General features: G+C 40.1%; 2 protein-coding genes across 2 annotated transcripts in view; one reads left to right on the top strand and one right to left on the bottom strand.

Annotated features, from left to right (window-relative positions):
- Positions 1 to 1,480: 1,480 nt before the first annotated feature.
- On the top strand, positions 1,481 to 5,112 carry LOC141494899 (protegrin-3-like). Its single transcript, XM_074196028.1, has 4 exons — positions 1,481 to 1,655; positions 3,025 to 3,135; positions 3,396 to 3,470; positions 4,735 to 5,112. Exons 1-4 carry the CDS (start codon positions 1,485 to 1,487, stop codon positions 4,891 to 4,893), a joined length of 516 nt encoding a protein of 171 aa, XP_074052129.1. The 5' UTR covers positions 1,481 to 1,484; the 3' UTR covers positions 4,894 to 5,112.
- Positions 5,113 to 10,087: 4,975 nt separating this feature from the next.
- MYO1G (myosin IG) overlaps positions 10,088 to 23,335 on the bottom strand; it is a 41,254-nt gene continuing 28,006 nt past the window's right edge. The window contains exons 15-22 of the mRNA XM_074197690.1: positions 22,648 to 22,814; positions 21,654 to 21,861; positions 20,863 to 21,086; positions 20,545 to 20,689; positions 17,550 to 17,654; positions 16,693 to 16,806; positions 14,645 to 14,799; positions 10,088 to 14,286 (exon numbers count right to left, since the gene is read on the bottom strand). Coding sequence (XP_074053791.1) covers positions 14,130 to 14,286; positions 14,645 to 14,799; positions 16,693 to 16,806; positions 17,550 to 17,654; positions 20,545 to 20,689; positions 20,863 to 21,086; positions 21,654 to 21,861; positions 22,648 to 22,814 — 1,275 coding nt within the window. The 3' untranslated portion in view covers positions 10,088 to 14,129. The remainder of the gene's footprint in view (positions 14,287 to 14,644; positions 14,800 to 16,692; positions 16,807 to 17,549; positions 17,655 to 20,544; positions 20,690 to 20,862; positions 21,087 to 21,653; positions 21,862 to 22,647; positions 22,815 to 23,335) is intronic.

The raw sequence follows: 23,335 nt of genomic DNA, 5'->3' as shown, positions 1-23,335 counted from the left end.
TATTATTTCATAATGTATAATGGGTATCATATTGCTTTTCTTCTAAGTGGATGGGGAAGAGTTTGGAGGGAGGGAGAAAATTTGTCATTGAAAGCCTTTTTTTTTTAATGTTAAAAATAAATAATTTTTTAAAGGAGGTGGAGGTGAAAAAGTATGCGACTTGCCGAAATAACAAGTTTAGACTATTTTATTCTAAGTGTTTAACTCTGAGAAGGGATAGAGAATGATAGCTTGCGGGACTGATTGGATCAAGTAAAAATTTTTAAGAATGGGAGAGTTGGGAGTATTTTAAGGCAACAGGAAAAGGGTCATTTGATAAGAAGCAATTAAAAAGTAGGGAAAGAAAATGATTTAAAGGGAAAACTCTAGGAGAGGATGGGAGGATATAAGATCAAGGGCACTAATAGAGGGATGGGCCTTGAAAAGGAAAAGAGCCACCTTGTCCTCAAGACTATAAAGCAAATTGGGTCTATGTTTAGTATGGTTGTGGTAGTTATATATGTGTAGCTTACATTAGATTGCTTTCTGTCAGGGGAGGCGGGGAGAGGATGAGGGAGAAAAATGTAGAATTCAAAATCTTGCAAAAAAGTTATTGAAAGCTACCATTGCATGTAATTGTAAAAATAAATAAATAAATATTTAATAAAAGACTAAAGCCAAGAAAGAGAAGAAGGGTCTACAGTCTGTTCATGATGCCAGGCTTCATCTACTTTTGCACCTAGGAGCTACCTAACATACATTGAATCTAGTCTCATTTCCCTATAAACTCCTTGTAGGCAAGGACTATATATTTTCATCCTTGCATAACCAGTAGTGAACAATGTCCTAAATATCATAGGTGCAAACTAAATATTGAATTGAATGAGATGGAGATTGGGTTCCCCATCTGGAAAGGCCAATTTCTGGGATTCTGAATAATGTAGAGCACCAGATAACCTTTGAGCCCTCTGCTTTGGATAGATCTGTCTGAGGACAACCCCACCCTTACACCCCCAGGATTTGGGGAGGAACAGAGAGGCTTTCTGAACTAGATTTGAGCAATCCTTGATCTAGTGCAAAGTAATTGGGCAATTGGAAAGGAAACCTATCCGGGATACAACCTGACTCTAGGATTCTGTAAGGCAGAGAAAAAAGGGGAAATCATTTATTTCTTTACATTTCTTCACATCCTTTCACCAGCTTAGACCCTCTGCCTGTCTCCTCATTCTATTCACTATATTTCTCCTCTTTCCCCAATGTCTCCTTTCTACTAACTCCAGTGCTCCATGAAGCAACTGAGGGAGAAATACCTCCTTCCCTTGGAGGGGACCCCAAACCCTGAGGACAAATGTTGAAGAGTGACAAAAGGGGAAACCACAGACCTCAGAAAGCTGTTGGTATCCAATTGCTTTAGACGTTTTATAGCCCATGTAAGACCAGGAAGGAGGCAGTAAATAAAAGATGGCACCTTTCAGATCATAGCCTTGAAAACCAAGAGAATAAGGATGGAGAGGGGTTGGATCATGAGGCTTTCACTGCTATTACTACTGTTATTTGCCCCTGGTCAGACCGTGAACTACCGGAATCTGGTGGACCGATTCATCACCAACTACAACAAGAAGTCAATCTCAAGCAACTTCTTCCGACTCCTGGTTCTGAATCTCCAGCCTAGGACAGTGAGTATGGGGTAAAGGACTCCTGCCTGGCAAGGTGTTCCAATGTGAACCTTTCACTTCAAATAATCTAATCCCCTAATTGGGAGAGAATTGTGGAGGCAGGAGACCTGGGTAAGAGTTCCAGATCTCACAATAGTTTGGGGATCATAAGAAAATCTGTTTCCTTCTCTGAGCCTCAGTTTTACATCTCTAAAAGTGGATAAGCTTTTGGGGGGGGGGCAGGGGTTGCAAGGCAATGGGGTTAAGTGACTTGCCCAAAGTCACACAGTTAAGCATTAAGTGTCTGAGGTCAAATTTGAACTCCTTCCTGCCTCCAAAATGAATAAACATTTTTGAATAGCACAGCTAACTTTATCTTTGTAAGGAAAACACCTTGGGAAAGAGATGGTATTTTAGAGGTGTGAAGTATTCTTCATATTCAGTCCATTCATTCTTGCTTTCATGTTTCTCTCAAACCCATTACCTAGAATGCTTTACCCATTCCTGCTCATTCAACCATATTTAAACTCAGAGTACCAGGGCAGCTAGGTGGCACAGTGGGATAGAGCACTGACCTTGGAGTCAGGAGGACAGGAGTTTGAATCCAACCTCAAACACTTGACTCTGTTACTAGCTGTATGACCTTGGTAAAGTTACTTAATCCCTGATTGCCTCCCATTGAGGCGCATCTCCAGTTGTCCAGATTATCTCTGGCTATTGGATCCAGATGGCTCAGGAGGAAAAAGTGAGTTGGTGACTTGGCAGAGCGCTCAGTCAAATACAATTCATGTTTGTCATGGCATCACCTCCTTGATGTCATGGTCTTCTTTGAAAATGAAGGACAAACATTATTAAACTCAGGGTATAACCCAAACTCCCCTCAGTCTCACTAGACCATAGTTATATCTCCCTCTCCTAATTCCTTATATCAGCAGTTCTCAAATTTTTGGTTTCAAGTTCCCTTTATACTCTTAAAAATTATTGAATACCTCTCCAAAGACCTTTTATATAGGGTATTTTTGATATCATATCAAAATCAAAGCATCTTAGTATTATCATGAAAATAATTTTGATTTCTTGAATCACCAAAGAGATTGATTAGATTGTGTCTAAGATCACTTCCAACACAAAATGCTAGCCTAGGATTGTAGTTTACTGCTGGTACTGAAGAAATTCAAATGAGACTTCAATCTTTATTTTTTGTTTATTTGGTTTTGTGAGACAGCGGGGTTAAGTGAGTTGCCCAAGGTCATACAGCTAGTAAATATCAAATGCCTGAGGTCAGATTTAAGTTTAAAGCCTCCTGTCTCCAGGGTTGGGGGCCATTCACTGCACCACCTAGCTTCCTGTGAGGCTTCAAACTTAAAGGTTGTTCTGGTCTTCTTCCCAGAACAATGATCCTGCTACTCCTCCTGCCCTGAACTTTACCATGATGGAAACTGTCTGCCCCAAGACCAAACCACAACATAATCTGGATGAATGCGACTTTAAGGAGAATGGGGTGAGTGTATCATGGGCTAGGGAGGAGGACAGTCAAGGCAGTTCCTTTCTGGGAATAATCTCCAGGAAGATAAACTCAGCTTTCCTGATACCCTGAGGAAAGTGACTTGCCCAAGATTAGAAGCAGAGAAAAACATCCCTCCTGGGCTGATTTGGGGCAGAGCTTAGGGGACATGACTTGAATTGCTGCTATCCTTGGCATGTCAAAGGTAGATGATACAAGCTCCCAGTTCTGACCCAGTTTTCCCAACATCTTCACAGCTGGTGAGTGAATGCTATGGAATTATCATCTCCTTGGATGCCACTCAGCCCTCTATTCAAATTTCTTGTGGTTGGGTAAGTGATGTCTCCCTAAAGGGATCCTGGGGGGAGAGAAACTATACCTCCAAACTAGATCTGTAACTGGAGGAGCATAGGATAAACTCTGACCTTTCTATTCTCTTTTCTTGCTTGACTTCAGCCTAGCATCCCTTTCTTCTTCCAGGCTATAGGAGATATTTCCAAAAGCAGGAACATTTCTCTTCCCCATTCACTATACTCAATCCCAGCTCTCGAGCTTGAGGGATCTCTGACTTCAGAGCCTTAAAAGAGGGTGGGAAAGTAGAGGAGGCATTAGGAGAGGAAGCCTAGATTTGCTTTCCAAAGAAATGATCATAGGATATAGAACTAAAAGGAGGCTTAAAAATCATCTAACTTAACTCTCCTTCCTTCCCATCCAAATTTACAGAGAAGAAAACTTAGGCCAACATATGTGGAGTCCTTACCCAAGGACATATAAGCTACTAAATAGCAGAACTGAAAACAGGAGATAGTATTATGAGAAAACTTTGTATTTAATGAATGTTTTTTTTTTAAATGAATAATGAAGAAGAAACCCCTGAGACATGAATTATCCTCCTGTGTTAGCTTGGACCAGTGGAAAGACCACTGAATTTTGGAGTCCCCAAATTTGGGGATGAATACTGATTGGGTCTGCTACTTAGTAGATGTGTAATGATCTGAGCCTTAGTTTCTTCTCTCTAAAATGAGGTTGGATCAGATAATTCTGAGGTCTTTCACAATTCCAACTGCTACAACCTCAAAGAGCAGTCATCTCCAAACCCTAAAGGGTTCTATCTCTAAATCCACCCAATCAATTAAAGAAAAATTTCTAGTGAGTATGCTGTAACATTTTTCCTAATGATACCGATCAGCTACTGGTTTAGGGTTAGGTTATTCTTGCCCTGAAGAGCTTCTGGGTAACTTGGATGGGATAAGATTGAAAGCTTACACAACTGCAAAAGCGGTGGAATGTGAGATTCTTGAGCTGTAATGGGTAAAGGTAGTGTGATTACACTGTAGGCAAACCTCATGGCTGCCTCTCTTGGGAGAGGGTGGCTGTGACCCATCTTTCCATCCTCCATTTGGTAGAGTAAGACCCCCTTAGGGTTCAGTCATGGTCATCTTGGAGGGGTCACATCATACACATTCTTCACCTGACTCTCTACTTGGAAGACCAGGGCAAGGGGATAGGTTTCTCTGTGTGCAGTTTTCTCTTGTCTTTCCAGTCTGATCCTCAGAGGTTCTATCCTAAGGAGTCATGTTTACCTTTTTTCTGCAGCCTGAAGAGTTAAAGAGTGGTGGTTTTTTGTCTCGAATTGTTCGGAGTTTAGCAAAACTCATTTATCAAAAATATAGACAACTGCTGGATAAATATACAATACTGCGCAATGGATATAAGAAACTACAGGACATTTTTTCTAAACAAGTAGGATCCTAGGGTGAATTTGCATCTCAGTTTCTGCTTCTGGCTCCAAATTCAGCCCTGGTCTCCTTGGATTAATAAAATTTGTGTGAAATTGTCTGTTTTACCCACTCTCTTAGTATTCTCTCCAACTCCTTTCTCATTTCGGTTCATTCTAATGCAACCATTTCTTGAGAGCTTCTCATGAGCTTAATCTTGGGGATACACAGGAAAAATAACTACCTGTCCTCAAAGAGGTGCCATCTAGAAGGGTGGGACCTGGGAAATGCACTAAAATATGTTGGGGACAAGGAGAAACTAGACAAAGTGGTCTACAATATTTGAAGAGGGGAGTGACTTTTTTTTTTTGCTTAAGAGAAGGGAAGGAGCCATGGATCAGAGAAGAAGAAATAGAACTGTCACCCAAAAGAAGAAAGAACCTTTTTAGTGTAAAAATGAATATTTTTTTCCTCTCCCTAATAGATCTAGAGGCCGGAAAGAGTGGGTAGGGCTGGAGCAGCTACTCTGAGTGTTGTGTCATCATCTGTCACCAGTTAGAGCACTGTGAACTTATTCAACCAATTCCTAGCTCCCATTCAGTTCCTCTCTGTACCTTGCCTGGTTCCTACAACTCTATATCATCTGAAGTTTCGGACTGACTAGTGAAGGGTGGAAAATATAAAAATTATCAACAATAATTCATATGTTTATCAAAATGGCTTATGACCCCATGCTCATTGAGATTCATGTCTTCTCAACATTGTAATAACTGGAAATAATTACATACTCACATCATAGATAGTTGTACATGTCCTAAATGGGATCAAAAGTAAAAGATACAACATTAAAATTTGCCAGATCTTGCTAGAAGTGGCTACCTTGATCTTAAATCTCAATCTCTCAGAATTCCTTCCTCTCCCCTCCATGACATACTCTGACGGGTGAAGAGGAAGCAGTGTCTCCAGAGAGCATAGCATAAAAATCCTTCCAAGCAACCCCCCCACTCCTCTCCAGTCCCTTATCACAGCAGATTTTTGTCCTTCACTTCACCCCATTTCTTGCAAGAATTGTATTTATTTATTTGCTGGACAATCAGCAGGCAAAAATTCTCAAATCTTCATGATTCAGCAGGATGAAAATTAAAGGGAATCTCTAATGTCTCTGACATCATTTTGTGTCACTGGACCCAAGGGACCCAAGCAATTGCACCTGGTTTTCTGTTTCCCCTTCCTGTGGTCCATCAGTCTGAGATGGAGCAAGGTGCTGCTCCTTCCTCATTTCACTTTATGATCCATAGGTATGCATGCTTGGAAACTACTCCCATCTGGGATGGAGCACGTATGATAAAAGAGAGTTGATATCTTCTTTTACTTTTTAATTTCATGTTATTAAGGCTATAGAGCCACATAATGAGTGTCTTAATCTGAGTGTCAAGACCTGAGAAAGTAAACTATCTCATGGGGTGGGAGGCATGATCCAAAATATAATTAGTAGATTTCTTTTTATTTTAAAATTTTGGTGAATATTTCATTTTAGAGAAATGGATTTTAGACTTGGATGGAGGAATAGGAGGAAAATATACATTGGGAAATGCTTTGTTGGAGATGGAAAAAGCCTTGAGCCAGCTTGTGTAACCTCCCGAAAGGAGATTGGCCTCTACTCAAATTTAGCAGAGAATAAACTCTGCCACCTGGTGGCTAAATTAAATACTGCCCTCTGAGTTCAAACTGCCCCCAGGAGAAATTGTTACCTCCTTGACAATGTATTGGTCAATGCTAACCTATTCCAAAGCCAAGATTGTGGAAGCAGGACCCTAGACCTTTCTTAATTGTGCTTCTGGAGCAGGAGTTTTTAACCTTTTTAAAGAAATAGATAATATAAAATAGATAATAGGTAAGAAAAAGGCTCCTGGTGAGCCTTTAGCCTTCTCAGCATAATGTGTCGAAATGCATAAACATAGGATTCCAAAGGAAACCAATTATATTGAAATATATATATGTATATATCTGTGTGTGTGCATGAGTTTCTATATGTATGTGTGTATCTATACATAAATACATATATACATATATACACATACATGTGTATGTGCTTGTGCATATCTATATATCTATATCTATACATATATATTCTACAGACCTCAGCTTAAGAACTCATGTTCTAGTGAGACTGATATCATCACAAAACTCTGTGGGTAGGCTAGATATTGCTTACACGAAAAAAATCCACAGAGAACCATGTTCCCATGAGAAATAATGCTAAGAAGTCCTTAAGCAGAACAATGGAAAGCTTCTCATGGGTTTGTAATACTTTGCTCCTAGAATTGTTTCAGTCACACTTCTGTCATTGTAATTTGGTGACTTTGAATGTCTCTCTCCCCATTTACACCCCATTCATCTTTCAATGTGCCCCATCCTCAATTTATTATTTGTTATATAATATTACATATTATATGTATATATTATTTCTCATACACACATTGTCTATATAATAAATGTGTATAAATTTCCCTCAGAATTTTCTTTGCTTTTGCTCAAAGGAGCCATGAGATTACAAATTGGTCAATCTCTACATTAAAGGAGAATGTGTTTTTGAGACCTACTTTTATGCTTACATGTATACAAGTTGTGGGAAGGCCTTAGTCAAATCAGGAAATTGAAGAATACTCTGCCACATATTCTCAGGTCACATAGAAGGACTGGCAACTGCTATGTGTGGAAATAATCCTTAGTTTTTTTTTTGCAAGGCAGTGGGGTTAAGTGTCTTGCCCAAGGCCACACAGCTAGGTAATTATTAAGTGCCTGAGGACAGATTTGAACTCAGGTACTCCTGACTCCAGGGCCAGTGCTCTATCGACACTGCACCACCTAGCTGCCCCTACTCCTTAGATTTTTTAAGTTTCTGAATTTTTTTAACAGGAAGATATTTCTCTTTCAGCTCTTTTTTCTCTAAAAATATTTGTTTTCCTTTGATCTTTATTTGGAGATTTTTCTCATTTTTTCACTGGAATTATTTTTAAATCATATTTTAGGGAAAGAATATATTATAGAATACATATTAAAATATATTTATACCATAAATATTCATGTGTATATTAATATGTATATACCTATATTATAATATTGTGTTATATAATATGTAATATTATATATTATTTTATCATATTACACATATATCTGTGTAATAAACGTGTGTAAATTTCCCTCAGAATTTTCTTTTCTTTTGATCAATTTATTGTGTCCCAAAGAATTCTTAACACATCATGTTGGTGGATGTCATTCATTATTAATGTTTTCTATCTGTTGCCTACAGTGGTATTGCACTGATATTAATCACTAATAAATGGAATTAATAATATCATGATATTGATTACATTGAAGTTTAATTGTATTTGGCATCGAATCCATTAATGCTATCTGCCTTTTCATATACATATTGTTAACGGTTACTTTTAAAAATTATTGCTAACAAGGCATTATGTTTTGTTGGTATTTATTGCATTTAGTATTAAGTGGTTCTCCACATTTGTCTGCTTTTTATTTGCACTGCTGACTTGCTGAGTCAAATTCAATTAAAATTTGAACAAAAAAAAGAGGTCAAGTTGATAAAGAATGTGGTATCAAATAGTGACTATAGAAACATGATGAGGACTTCTGTGAGTAGATCTAGAGAGCAGGAAAAAGATCATAAAATCATTAAAAGAAGCTATAATAGATTTGGAGGAATGTGAAACGTTCATCAAAAAATAAACTGTTAGCAACAGCTGATCATCCAAAAGTTCTGTAGGAAGTGGTATTTGGTAGATGAGCATCAAGCCTCCATCTAAAGAGGAGAGCTTGCTTAGTGAGTTTGAGACCATAGTCTTCAGAGAAAGTTTGCCTATGGTGAATTGAAATGCTTGATAAAGTCACTATATCCACGGATGGTGCAGGGTGTCTGGATATCCTGGGCCACAAGGGAGCCAAAGGCCCAAGTTAGGTATTTTCTAAAGAATGGACTTTCTTTTTATGTCTCCCTGTACCTTTGAGGGAGAATCATTGGAAGCCTGGATTAACAGAATTTCTACAGCATTGACAAAACAGAAAAAAAAAATGTTAATTACTAGATGGCCAATTCTTATGGTGGTACAGAGCTTTAAGATTAGGAACCCTGAAATCATATAACAATAATGCTTGCAAGGGGTAGCTAGGTTGCACAGAGGATAGCGTGCTGGCTCTGGAGTCAGGAGGACCCTTAGATACCTAATTCTTACTTAATTGTGTGACCAAGGGCAAGTCACTTAACCCCATTGCTTTGCAGAAAACAAACAAAAAAATCAAAAACAAAAAAAATATAATGTTTGCAAAACCTAGAGGTAAAATTCAGGGTAAGGGCCTGAATATTCAGAAGTTATATTAAGTTTCTCAGTATCAGCAGTTCATGTGGCAAATGCTTTTGGACTCTATGTTATGCATGTAAAGTTGGAATTGAAACTTCCCTATCCTGTTTTACTTCAGATAATCTTTTTGCTCATCCTCCATTCTTTTTTTAAAAATTTATTTTTATTAAAGATATTATTTGAGTTTTACAATTTTCCCCCCAATCTTGCTTCCCCCCCCCCCCCCCACGGAAAGCACTCTGTCAGTCTTTACTTTGTTTCCGTGTTGTACCTTGATCCAAATTGGGTGTGATGAGAGATAAATCATATCCTCAAAGAAGAGAAGTATAAGAGGTAACAAGATCAGACAATAAGATATCTGTTTTTTTCTAAATTAAAGGGAATAGTCCTTGCAATTTGTTCAAACTCCACAGTTCCTTATCTGGATACAGATGGCACTCTTTTTTGCAGACAGCCCAAAATTGTTCCCGATTGTTGCACTGATGGAATGAGAGAGTCTTTCAAGGCTGAACATCACTCCCATGTTGCTGTTAGGGTGTACAGTGTTTTTCTGCTTCTGTTCATCTCACTCAGCATCAGTTCATGCAAATCCCTCCAGGCTTCCCTAAAATCCCATCCCTCCTGGTTTCTAATAGAACGATAGTGTTCCATGACATACATATACCACAGTTTGCTAAGCCATTCCCCAATTGAAGGACATTTACTGGATTTCCAATGCTTTGCCACCACAAACAATGCTGCTATAAAATATTTTTGTACAAGTAATATTTTTACCCTTTTTCATCATCTCTTCAGGGTATAGACCCAGTAGTGGTATTGCTGGGTCAAAGGGTATGCACATTTTTGTTGCCCTTTGGGCATAGTTCCAAATAGCTCTCCAGAAGGGTTGGATGAGTTCACAGCTCCACCAACAATGTAATAGTGTCCCAAATTTCCCACAATCCTTCCAACAATGATCATTATCCTTCCTGGTCATATTGGCCAATCTGAGAGGTGTGAGGTGGTACCTCAGAGAAGCTTTAATTTGCATTTCTCTAATAATTAATGATTTAGAGCATTTTTTCATATGGCTATGGATTGCTTTGATCTCCTCATCTGTAAATTGCCTTTGCATATCCTTTGACCATTTGTCAATTGGGGAATGGCTTTTTGTTTTACAAATATGACTCAGTTCTCTGTATATTTTAGAAATGAGTCCTTTGTCAGAAACATTAGTTGTAAAGATTGCTTCCCAATTTACTACGTTTCTTTTGATCTTGGTTACAGTGGTTTTATCTGTGCAAAAGCTTTTTAATTTAATGTAATCAAAATCATCTAATTGGTTTTTGGTGATGTTCTCCAACTCTTCCTTAGTCATAAACTGCTCCCCTTTCCATAGATCTGACAGGTAGACTAGTCTCATCCTCTATTCTTAAGGAGGACCTTGACATCCAGGATATGATACCATGACATGTAGGTGAATTGGATTTAAGTGAGGGAAGATTGTACAAAGTCACTACTCTCACTTGCTCCTCTGGAGCCATCTGGGTCAAATGGTCTAGGAACAGGATGATTGAGATGACTTAATGAGATGAGGACATGTCTCAATTAATCAATCAAATCACCTTAGACTGTCTAAGGTCATTGAATATCCATTGAATGAAATTATATGATGCCAAACAGGAAATCTGTTTCAAAAGATTGGACATCTTGTTATGCCTCCAAGGAGGCAATTAGCTAGTTGAGAAGGGGAGGCTTTTCCAGAAATTGGAGTTTGTGGGTTTTCTGTACATAATTTGGGAAGAAAACACCTGATGGTAAAGGTCAGACTGAGGTTTCAGCCTTGAGCAGGTCTCTCTACACCCCACCCCCAACCCCTCCGACCAGCAGCATTCCTCTCCATTTCCCAACCTTTGACCAAAAGAGGACCTCCCAACTTCAAAGGACCCAGAGGATGTTGAACTTTCTCCCTTGCCACTGTAATCCTATATAGTAACCCTGGATTATCTGGTGGTAGTGACTGCATCATGGAACTAAGGACTCATGGTTCTACAAAAAAGACTAAGGGGAACTACTAGAACAACTCTGAAAGCAAATGATTTCTAGCAAACCAGAAATTTGAGCTATTTCTTTGTCAAAAAATAAAAAAATAATATAGTTAACATTTACAAAAGGCTTGAGTGATGTTTGCAAAATGTAAGTTGGTGAACTTGATAAACTATTCTAATTTCCACCTAATCATATTTGGCATTAATGATCCCAGACAAGGCCCTAGCCAGTGAAATTGCATCGGACTCTCAGAATCAGAAAGATTTACTTAATCCATCCCCTTGCATTAAATAACTCAACCGTATGGAGTTGATGAACTATCAAGTAGTGACACTGCGAAAAGAGTGCTTGATCCTCGTACCAACTCTATGAAATAGGTTCTGTTATTGTCCTTATTATACAAATGAGGAAACAGAGACAAACCAAACCAATACAGTGACTTATCCAGGGTCAAACTTGTGACACAGTGTCACATCTTACTAGATATACTTGAGAAATAAATGTAGACTTGCTGTGACTGAGCTACTGTCTGCCACCCTATCTGAGAAATGGGTATAGGGGCAGCTAGGTGGCGCAGTGGATAGAGCACCGGCCCTGGAGTCAGGAGTACCTGAGTTCAAATCCGGCCTCAGACACTTAATAATTACCTAGCTGTGTGGCCTTGGGCAAGCCACTTAACCCCATGGCCTTGCAAAAATCTAAAAAAAAAATTAAGACTATACTCATTATTATTACTTGATACAACAAACATTTTGGAGACAATATGAGATTGTTAAAATTGAATAACTGAAGGCAATAAAATACCCATACAGTCTCCATCGTGGGATCTGAAAACTGTGCTTAAAGTGTATGCTTTGGAAAATTTGGAAGAATTTTATGGCAGACTGTTTCTTGAGATTGTTATGAAGAAAGACTCTCTTTCTGACTCAAAGCAAACAGAATATGGGCCCAGAGCAGAACTGTGCTATGATTGAAAGATTTATATAAGCCAACAAAAGCCATGAGATGTTTTGCTGCCCCTGCTTTGCCTATATTTGTGAGAGCACTGAAAGTTTATTTGTAGCAATATTATTGGTCTTTGATCAGCAATTTAACTTCACGAATGATCAATAAACTGATGAGGGCATTGCTGCTTGTATCACAATGTTGTACCATCAATATGAACACTCCATAATTGGCTGGGGGACAGTGGAGGATTTATCTTTGAATTCATGGGAGAGAAGAAAAAAGACATTTTGTAGACTGACATAAACCATAGATTTAAAGAGAATGGATTTCAAAAGGTTTAAAGAAAGGTGAGAAGAATGCCCTAGCCTAAAACTCTGCAGGGTCTCAGTTCCTTTCTGTTTCTAAAACTATGATCCCATGACATGATAGCTAACTTGAAATATATGAAGGGCTGTCATGTGATATACTTTTAACTTTAAGTTCCAGAAATCAAAATAAAATCTATTGAAATGGGGAAGAAATAGGGGAACTGTTTTAAAAGAACAATGTAGATAAATTTGGAACTCACTGACCTATTTCAGTTTTTAAATATGCCTATTTTGGGCAAGACACATGACCAGACACACTTATGGGGGGGGGGGGAATTATATCCATTCACATATGATTCTTTAAGAATAGAATTAAAGGTACCAAAAGTCAGAATGAGCTGAGGCTAGTGATGAAATATTAAATATTAAAGGGAAAAAAGATTTCTTTGGTATTATATTGAGAAAAGAGGAAGGTCAAAAAAAAGGGTTAGGACCTGATGGGCATGACAAAAATGATGAATGTGGCAAAAATGATGGGTTAGGAAAAGAAAAGAGGGCTATTTATTTAATTTTGTTTCTGTTTTCCCTTCCAGGAATGATACTTTGAATGGAAAGGACAGAAAAAAAATTAACTGATAAGATTTGGAACATAGAATAATTAAGAAAATACTAAGAAAGCACCTAACTGGCCTTAATGACTTCAAGTCACCAAGCCTAGCCAATTTACTTCTCAGAGTACTGAGAAAAGTTGGGTGTGATGGCTAAGCCGCTATCAGTAATCTTTGATAAAATGGTGGAAAGAAAGCAAGTTGTTACAGGAACCAAGGATACAAATCTTCTTTTCTTTTTTCTTTGTTTTTTTGCAAGGCAATGGGATTAAGTGACTTGTCCAACCCAACCTCACACAACTAGGAAATTATTAGCTGTCTGAGGCTAAGTGTCACAGTGGATAGAGCACCAGCCCTAGAGTCAGGAGAACCTGAGTTCGAATCCGGTCTCAGACACATAATAATTACCTAGCTGTATGACTTTGGGCAAGATACTTAACCCCATTCCCATGCATAAACAAAAACAACAAAAAAAAAGAATTGAGTAGAGTTATGCTGTACCATTATCTTCATGTGTTGTATATACCAATTATCAAGTAAAACAGTTACACTCACTAATTTTATCATAAAGTGTTCAAGTTACCCTGTAACAAGCAAAGAAAAATCTTTTCTTTTTTTTCTTTTTTTTGCAAGGCAATGGAGTTAAGTGGCTTGCCCAAGGCCACACAGCTAGGTAATTATTAAGTGTCTGAGGCTGGATTTGAACTCAGGTACTCCTGACTTCAAGGCCAGTGCTCTATCAACTCTGCCACCTAGCCACCCCGAAAAATCTTTTCTTTCTCCTCTCTCTCTCTCTCTCTCTCTCTCTCTCTCTCTCTCACACACACACACACACACACACACACAAACATATACACACACAAACATGTATGTACATGAATACATATAGTCAAAGACAACATTCTAGAACTGAATTTTAAAAAATCTATTTGTGATATGGTCTCCATACTTAGGCCAAGAGAACCCTGTCACAACAATGGAAAGAAATGAGACATATAGGACTCAATGACTTGGCCAAAGGAGGACAAAACCATCATGGCTACGACGAAAATCTGGCATTGGCTGATCAGGTTTGGTCTCTACAGAGACATGGCGCCGACGCCCACGCTGGTTCAGCTGGATGCAGTCTGAAACCCGTACTTGTAGGTCCTGCCCCACTCTGTAGCAAAAGAAACATCAGGACCTTGAATTTTAGACATAGCTTGATAGTTTCTCCCAGTCTTATAGGCTAGATGCAAGGTGGCTACATCATCCCATTCTTCTTGATTCTGAGTAATTGTTCTCCCATAGAGCTCGCAGGACACCTAGGGCCCTTCCTATACTTCTATACTTGCCTTTCCAGTGTTATAGAAAGGCATGGTGGTGTTGAGAGAGGGGACCTAGCCTCTTGTTTATCACTATCTCCTGCTCCTGGCAGAGGACTCTGGAGTCCACATTACCATATTACACTTCCTCCAAGACAGAGTCTATTCTTGTTCAGACTACATCACCCCAGTGTTGTCTGCTCCATTTCTTACCCCTGGAAATGTCCAATCAGTGTGCCTACTAATTCTCCAATGCGATTATCCATCCTAGGCTGAGTTTGGTGAATACATACTACCAAATCATCCCGGCCTTTGGCATGTAGCACCACCAGCTGGTCTTGACCACTTGTCACACTCAACCCAGTCACCTGGAGGGGAAGAGAGAAACAAGGCAATCAGAGGTTTTGAGATATTCAAATATCCAACTTTTATGATTTTGACCCAATTGTGAAGCCCACCTCTTTTGTCTTATATCTGACTTGCCCTTCCCTGTGTCTTGCAATTTTTCCTCATGCTATAGTCTTCATGGGTCAAGGAACAGTGCCCTTGACTTACTCTTGGGGTTCTTAAACATCTACATTCACATCTCTTCCTCTTAGTCTATTCATCCTCAAGATGGAGGCCTTTAAGGTCCTTCCCAGTCGGGTTCTAACCTACATTGCCAGTCTCACTCATCTCATACTTCTCCCCTTTTCAGACTGTACATTCCTCACAGCCAAGGCTATTTCCCAACACTCTGCCTTTGTTCATGCTTTCCTGCATGCCAAATATTTTTCTGTTTGAATCTGTCTCTGTCTGTTGATTTTCTTCCTATCCTCAGGGTCAGTCTCAGACATAGTTCCTTCAAGAAGACTTGCTGAACCACCAAGGTGAAAGGAAGCTCTTCCTTCTCAAATTTCCCTCAACCTTTGCTTTTTTCCTCTCCTTTGTCTTCACCTCACTTTTGTGAATGACAGACATTTGTGAACTTTCCTTTCTCTTATTAGACTGAGTTCTTTGTGAGCTGGGCCTGCATTTTCTTTATTTTGGCAGGTTTGGTGTTTAATAAATGTTTGTAACATTATTATAAACATATTAACAATGCTTATATTACAGATGTTAATGATTTCGTGTATAAGACATGATACCTTCAACAAAGCAACTATTGAATTGAACTGAATAGAATATTGCCTTATATCCTTCTTTGTTCCCACAAGTGTCCATTACAAAGACAAAGCAAAACAAAACCTTCAATGGCTCCCCATTGTCTCTGGCATAAAATACAAATTCTTCAGTTTGACATTTAAGGTCCTATATCTTATTGCTCCAAACTACTTTCTGGTTTCATTCTACAATACTACCCCCCTCTAATCTCTATGTTTCAATTGAATTAGATAAATTGCCATTCTCCAAACTTGTGCTAATGTCCCTGAAATGTGTGTAGTATTTAGAACCATATTTTGAGCCTGGAATTGACTTCTTCCTCATTTCTCAACATTCAGAATTCTTCTCCACTTTTGGGAAATAATTCAGATAGTGTTCTATAGGAAGTCTTCTCTGGTTTCTCTTGACATAGCTCAAAGTGATCTCATACTCCTCTATCTAGAGAACTAGAACTTTCTTAGAGAACTTTCTAGAGAACTTAGAACCTCTCCCTTGCCCTATCATGTTATCTATCTTAGATTACACTTATTTGTGTACATATTATATTCCTTCCCTCCTCCTCCCCACTGACCCTCCAACTCCTAGTAGATTACAAGCACCCTGAGGACAGGGACTATGCCTTTTTGCATCTTTAGGTCCCTGGCATCAAGCACATATACTTAATAAATATTAGCTGCATAGAATTGAATTGAACTGAATCCCCCATTTTTCCTCCCCTGCCTTCTCTTCCTTTTCCTTTTCCCTTTCCTTTCTCCTTTTCATCCCCTTTCCTTTTTTCTACCCTTTCCCCTTCCTCTTCCCCTTTCTCCTTCCTCTTCCCTTTCCCCTTCCTCTTCCCCTTTCTCCTTCCTCTTCCCTTGCCCTCCTCTTCTCTTTCTTCTTCCCCTTCCTCTTCCTTTTCTCCTTCCCTTTCCTCTTCCCATCCTCTTTCTTTTTCCCCTTTCATTTTCTTTTTCTCTTTCCCTCCATTCCCCTTAATATGATAATGAATCAGGTACTCAGAATGAGGGTTCAACAATATACTTGTTGCTGGACCAACTGTCCCCACCCAGTGCTCTGAGCATCCCCCCTCACCTCCCATAACCAATGCCATCTTCCCTCTTAGTACCCCTGCTCACATGGCTGAGGGGAACTGCCCGCATTACACGATACTGTTTGTTGGGTTCCAGTTTGTAAAGGTGCTTGTCAGTGAGCAGCAGTGCCCTATCTCGGCTCTTGTTGAATCGGTTTATCTGAAGGGCAGAGAAAATAAGGTTAGCATTTCTCAGGCCCCCTCTTCTGGGAGCATCTTCTGCAGTTTTCCTCCCTTTTGCCCACTCTACAATCTACACCAAATAAGAAATTGTTCTTATTCAACACTTTAGAGAGGCAGTATGGTATAGTAGATAGAGATCTATCCTCCTGGCTTGAAGACCAACCTGCCTCTGACATATACTGACTGTGTGACCCTGCTGATACTGCTGTGGTTTGTTGCTTATATTAAGAACTAAAGGAAATGCTAAATTTTACTTAGAGGTTTTCACTCAGTGAAAATGAAGATAGAATTTACTTTTTCCCACAAGGTCACTGATATCTGCCATCCCCCACCCCCACCCCGTGGACCCCAGATTAGGGATTCCTGCTTTACAACATCGTTTATAAGTGATCATCCAGCCTTTACCAGAAGAGCTCACCACTACCTCCTGATTCAGCCCCACTAATTATACTTAGGGGCATCCCAATTATTAGGAAACTTCTCCTTGCATCAAGACTAAAGATAATTTGAAGAATTTTGTCAAATGATTAGAACTTTTAAGTTCTAACTAGGGATTCCTAGATCATATAAGATCATAGACTTCATTTTATAGACACAGAACAAAATCCCAGTAATTTGTCATAGGATCACAAGATAGTAATTTGTAGAGCCTAGATTCAAACCCAGTCTTTCCTCCAACATATAGACCCCTAAGGCTACCCTTCATGGTTTGGTCTTTACCTTTCGGACATGACTGGAGAAGAGCACATTTTTGAAGCCATCCTTTTCCTGAAGGGTCTTCAGTTGCTGAGCAAAGGGAACTGCTGCAGTGGGGTTGTCAATAGTCTGGGGGAACAAAGGAACAGATGGGTACAACTGGAAAGTTAAATAGGCAGAACCAGATCCCTGATCATGGTGTAATGCTAAAACCAAGGGGTACCCAAAATGCTGGGAAGATATCAGTTTGGGATGAAGAAAAGGAGACATGATCAATATTAATACTTGGTCTACAGCCTGAAGAAACCATAAAAAATGGGAAAAGTCCCCCGTGTTCCAAAATTTTCATAGCAGCCCTTTTTGTAGTGGCAAAGAATTGGAAATTGAGGGGATGCCCATCAATTGGGAAATGGCTGAACAAGTTATAGTATATGAGTGTTATGGAGTACTGTTGTTCTAGAAGAAACTATGAATGGTTGAATTCTAGAGAAGCATAGAATGAATTACAGGAACTGATGCTGAGCAAAGGAGCAGAACCAAGAGAACATTGTACACATTAACAATAACATTGTGATTTGATCAAATTGATGGATGCAGCTACTCTCAGCAGTTCAGAGAATTAGGACAACCCTGGGAAACCTGTTATGGACAATGCTATCCTCATTCAGAGAAAGAAAAACAAAACAAAACAAAACAAAAAACCCTATAGAATCTGAATGAATACTACATTTTACTTTTTTAAATTTTCTCTTATGTTTTTCCTTCCTATCTCATGGTTTTCTTTCTTTTCTCTTACTGCTAATTCCTCATACAGAAAATGACTAATCTGTAAACATGTTAAACACAAATGTATATGTACAAAGTTCACCAGATTGTTTGCCACTGAGGGGTGGGAAGGGAAGGAAATTATGTAACTTATAAATATGCATTTGCATGTGGATCAATGTTGAAAAACTTTCATAACATGTAATTGGAAAAATAAAATAAAATATCCATAGGGGAAAAGAAAAGGAAACATGATAGAGACAACTCTGGGACTGGAGTTAGATGACCTCAGCTCAAGTCCTATCTCTATTGTTGTCTAAAGACATGACCCCAGAGGAAGTCATTTATTCTTTCTGGTCCTCAGTGCTCTCATCTGTAAAAAGGGTACGTAATACTTTCACAATCCACCTTTAGCAGATTATTGCATGACCAATGCTCTAGGAATGTCATTATGAATACTCTCATTCTAGCATTCTAACAACCAGAAGTCTCCCTTCATTAACCGGTCCTTCCTTCTACTATGAGAATTCAGGTTCTTCCTAAGAGTAACCATAAAACCCAGCTTACAAAGGATATCCTCAATAAAGATGCTGTCCTGGTCCACCTTCATTTCCCCTTTTTCTAAATGGCTCTAGAAAATTAAGAATTTGTACCTCTAAGATCAATACTTAATTATTCTTTGACTGGTTCACATATGTTCATGTGTCTCCAGTTATATTTTAAGCAGCTCTTAGGGAGAGCACAAATCATAGGTGTCTGCATCCACCATGGTGCTCAAGCAGATCCATGTAAGTGTCATAAATACCAGGAGACTGACATGTTGATTGAATATAAGATTTCTAAAAACTTTCTGAATACTCAGAGAAAGACTCTTTTATGGTCTGTGCTTGTACCTCCTTCACTTGTGCCTGTATAGATCAGGAATCTAATAAATGTTAATTGATTTACTTCCTGTTTTGTTTTAATTTTAAGTAAAATTCCACCAGGTCTCAAATCTCTAACAACTTAGCAATTCAGGTATTTTTAGTTAAGGGATACATGGAATCATTCTGATTAATTAATAACAGTAATCATAGCCATAATCATAATCATGATCTCTATAGCTCTTTATACAAAGCATTTATTAGTAACTTGATGTCTTTAGGATAAGCTATTATAACTATTTTATAGATGAGCAAACTGAGAATAAGTTTCATTATACCCATTTTATAGATAAGGAAACTGAGGGTCAGTCTAATTCAAGCTTAGTACTTGCCCACTGGAGGAGGATAATGACTCCATTCTCCTATACTACTAGGTATGTGACAGGAGACAAATCACTTGAGATCCGCAGGACTGTTTCCTCATCTATATAATGGAATATTATCTATACAAGAGAAAGTAAGTTGTTACTGTGACTTTCAGGGAGGACTCAGTCTCCCAGAGAAGACAGGAAGTAAACCTGGAAACAGAAATAAAAAAGATTGGGAATCGCCCTTGAAAGGCAAAATGGTAAGAGTGAAGTGAGTACATAACAAGTAATTCTGTAGAGACCCAAATCTGAATTCTGACTCTGACTTGTTAGGTGTGTGACCCTGGGCTAATCGTTTCAATATTCTTATCATCATCAGTCTCTTTATCTGCAAAATGGGAATGTTAACCCTTAAACTACACCTAATTCACAGGGTTATTGGAAGAAAAAAAATGGCTTGTAAAATTTAAAGCATTTTAGAAAGAAGAATTATTACTATATTTGAAGACCCCCTTAATGAGACAGTGGAGGAAGTTGTTGGGGGTGGGAGCTTGGGGTCAATCCAACCCAAGAGGACAGCTATAGAGAGAGTAATTCCAGTTTGGGGTTTTTTATTTTTGTTTTTCTTTTCCCAGTTAGGCACTCAGTGTGTATTTCAGAACTTGGATCCTGGGTTGGAAGAACTTTGACTTGATATGTGAATTATTATATTCACATGAAACAGGAATGGTAATGAGGTAAATGAGACAAGCCAACAGAGATAGACAGATGAGTTCAAGGGTGGGGATGAGGATCACAGGGTAAAGACTGTGTAGAAAGAATAGAGAGACATGAACAGATGGGGTTAGAGTGGAGAGCAGGGGTGAGACAGATTGACGTTAAGAGAGGACCAAGGGACTCCTCCTGTCACCTACAATATCCACAGGAGAGGGGTTCAGAATGCAAAAGACCTTCAGTTAGAGAAGAGACCTTTTCAGGATTGACATACTCATCCCTGTGAAGCTGACCATCTGCCACACTCACCGAAGAGAGGTAGTCCCGTGACCATGCCCTTCGACATCCCCAGTCCTGGCGCAACCCTTGGAGCGCCCCCATGGCCGCCACCTTGGCCTTGATCTGAGCCATGTCTGATGGGGGAATGTTCTTAACCAGCTGTCGGGCCCGCCACCTGATCAGGAAAGAGATAGAGGCTTCTATGGAGCTGGAGGGGGAAAAGGACTAGGAAAGGAAGAGGGAAGGAATGGGAAGAAAAGAAAAACTGGAGAAAGAGAACTGGTTGGAGAGGAGAGAGACTGGAGGGGAGCAAAAAGGGGGAGAATCCTGGAGGAGAAGGAAGGTTACCTCCGGAAGAGCCCCTGGCAGGTGTCTTGGAAAGGTTGGAGCACAGCAGGTGGGGTAGGCCAGACAAGGTCACGCCCATACAAGGGGGGATGACGGGCAGCCTGGAAGCGGTTCTGTAGCTCAGTGAGGTGGGTTCGAACTTTGTGTCGCCGGAAGCAGCCCATAATGGTATAGATAGCTTTCAGACGCCGGCACCGACGTCTTGCCAAGGTGCCCCGCCAGGCCTGGAAAGGAGAGGCAGTCTCAGAGCTCTAGCCTACCTGTTCAATCCTGAGGGTCTGTCCCATGAACCCTCCTAATTCTTATCCCCTTCCTAAACCTTTAGCATCTCCCCAAAACAAGCCCTTTCGATTCCCCTCCAGTCTTCTGAAGCTACCCCATCGAACCCTCTGATGCCATCCTGCTCTTGTAGTACTTTTTTTTTTTAGGTTTTTGCAAGGCAATGGGGTTAAGTGGTTTACTCAAGACCACACAGCTAGATAATTATTATGTGTCTGAGACCAGATTTGAACCCAGGTCCCCCTGACTCCAAGGCCAGAGTGCTTTATCCACTATCCCACCTAGCCACCCCTCTTGTAGTACTTTCACAAAGCATCTCGCCCAACCACCCCAGGTCCTAAACATTACCCATCAACTCCTCCTTCATCTCACTAGTACTTTCCCAATTCTTGCCCTATTTCCTGCACCCCCACATCCTGTTCTAGGGATCCCCCTTATTCTGCTCCTGTCCTGCTCCTGACGTCCCCCCAAACTGTCCCCTGCCCTTCTCTTCTTTGTTCTAGGTCCTTTACCTTCTGCAGTAGCAGGACTATGATAGGGATAAGCCGGGCCCGGCTCTGCTCCAGTGTGACCAGGGTGCGGGGGGAACGGATGAAGAGCTTGCTATGTCCAAAGGCCACATCCCCCTGGAGACCATGCTGCTCTACCAGAGCACCCACAGCTGCCTTGTCTGAGTCCAGCAAGTGGTTGGGCCAAGTATACTCACAGGTCATTTTGTACCTAGGACAGAGAGAAGGATAGAAAAGAACTTATTCTCTGGACCAGACTTCTAAGTGGAGGAACCAAAAAGGCCCCTGGCTTCCTATCCTATCTCTTTCCTAACACCTGTCATGGTCCCTGAAATTCCACTGTTAAAATTTCCTTCCTTTGAATTAATAAGTTCTCATCTTTTGCTGCTGAGGGGGGGAGGGGAGGGGGAGGAAATCATGTAACTTAAAAATACGCGTATGCATGTGGATGAATGTTGAAAACTTTCATAACATGCAATTAGAAAAATAAAATAAACTATCAATTTAAAAAACTTATCTTTAATTGAAAATGGAAATACCATACTGGGTTAACCATTCTATATCAAATCTCTTGGTATGAATTATAAAGTGTTTGAGGTGAATAAGGCCTTAGAAACTCTCTCCATTGTCCCATTTTATATATGAGACATTTCCCCCACCAAGGATATTTAAGGGAGAGAATTTGCATCCAGGTGATCTGACTCTAAACTCATGCTTCCATTAGACCACCTGGCTCCATTATCCCACAAATGACTATAGTTCTACCTAAACTGCTGTTGACATACCTGTACCTGAGTTACAGGTTCAGTCTTTGACCCAGAAGACAAATGGAGAGAATGCAACACAGAGCCCTAACCCCCCCCCCAAAAAAAAAAATCACAGGAGGCTAAACCTGCCTTCCTCCTGTGGGGCTGACTTGATGGAGGTTGGGGGTGGGAGAAAGTAGATATATGGTGAAAACTAGAATACTGAGGCAGGGGGAAGGGGAGAGGGTCACCTGAGCAAGAATCGAGGATAGGCTTGGCGGGATGCAAAGCCAGCTCTTCGTACCCTCACATTCTCCAGCAGCCCCAGGTATGCCACCTGATGGCGGCAGCGCTCCTCATCCAGACGCCCAGGGGACTTTTCTTCATTAGGTTTAATACAGCGGACGTAGTAGGGTTCCTACAGAAATCAGATGATTTAGAGCCAGGATGGACATTGGGGTTCAGGTGGGACCCAGGTGGGTGAAGCTGACTGCCCATCGTCACACTGTCCTGGAGGGCAGGGGTCCTGTTTTTACTTTCTCTTATTTCCCTCCCAGGAGAGCCTAAACCCATGGGGAAGATGCAACATGAACACAATTGGGGAACTGATCTGAGGGTCTCAGATTGCTGAACCATTCAAGAGCCTCATCCTAGACCCATTTGACTTCTTCTCTCCTGGATTTTTGTCATGTTGTGCCTCCCTCCTCCATGGCCTGCTGAGTTTCTATCCATCCTAAAAGTCCCACTTCAAATGGCTTTTCCCAGGGGTTCTCCCCTGATTCCTTCAGGGCAGTCCTGAACTTCCCTATTAGATTTGGTCTGGTACTTTGTTCTTCCACTGTCAGTGTGTGTAACAGATGATATTGTCTGTTATAGTTATCTCTGTTTATTTTGAAGTTGAATCTCAGCCCAGTCCATCCCGGAACAAGAGTCCTTCAT

The sequence above is a fragment of the Macrotis lagotis genome, chromosome 8, assembly GCF_037893015.1.
Source record: "Macrotis lagotis isolate mMagLag1 chromosome 8, bilby.v1.9.chrom.fasta, whole genome shotgun sequence".
NCBI classification, from domain to species: Eukaryota; Metazoa; Chordata; class Mammalia; order Peramelemorphia; family Peramelidae; genus Macrotis; species Macrotis lagotis.
The sequence above is the reverse complement of the archived record's forward strand: the minus strand, read 5'-3'. Positions and strand labels throughout refer to the sequence as shown.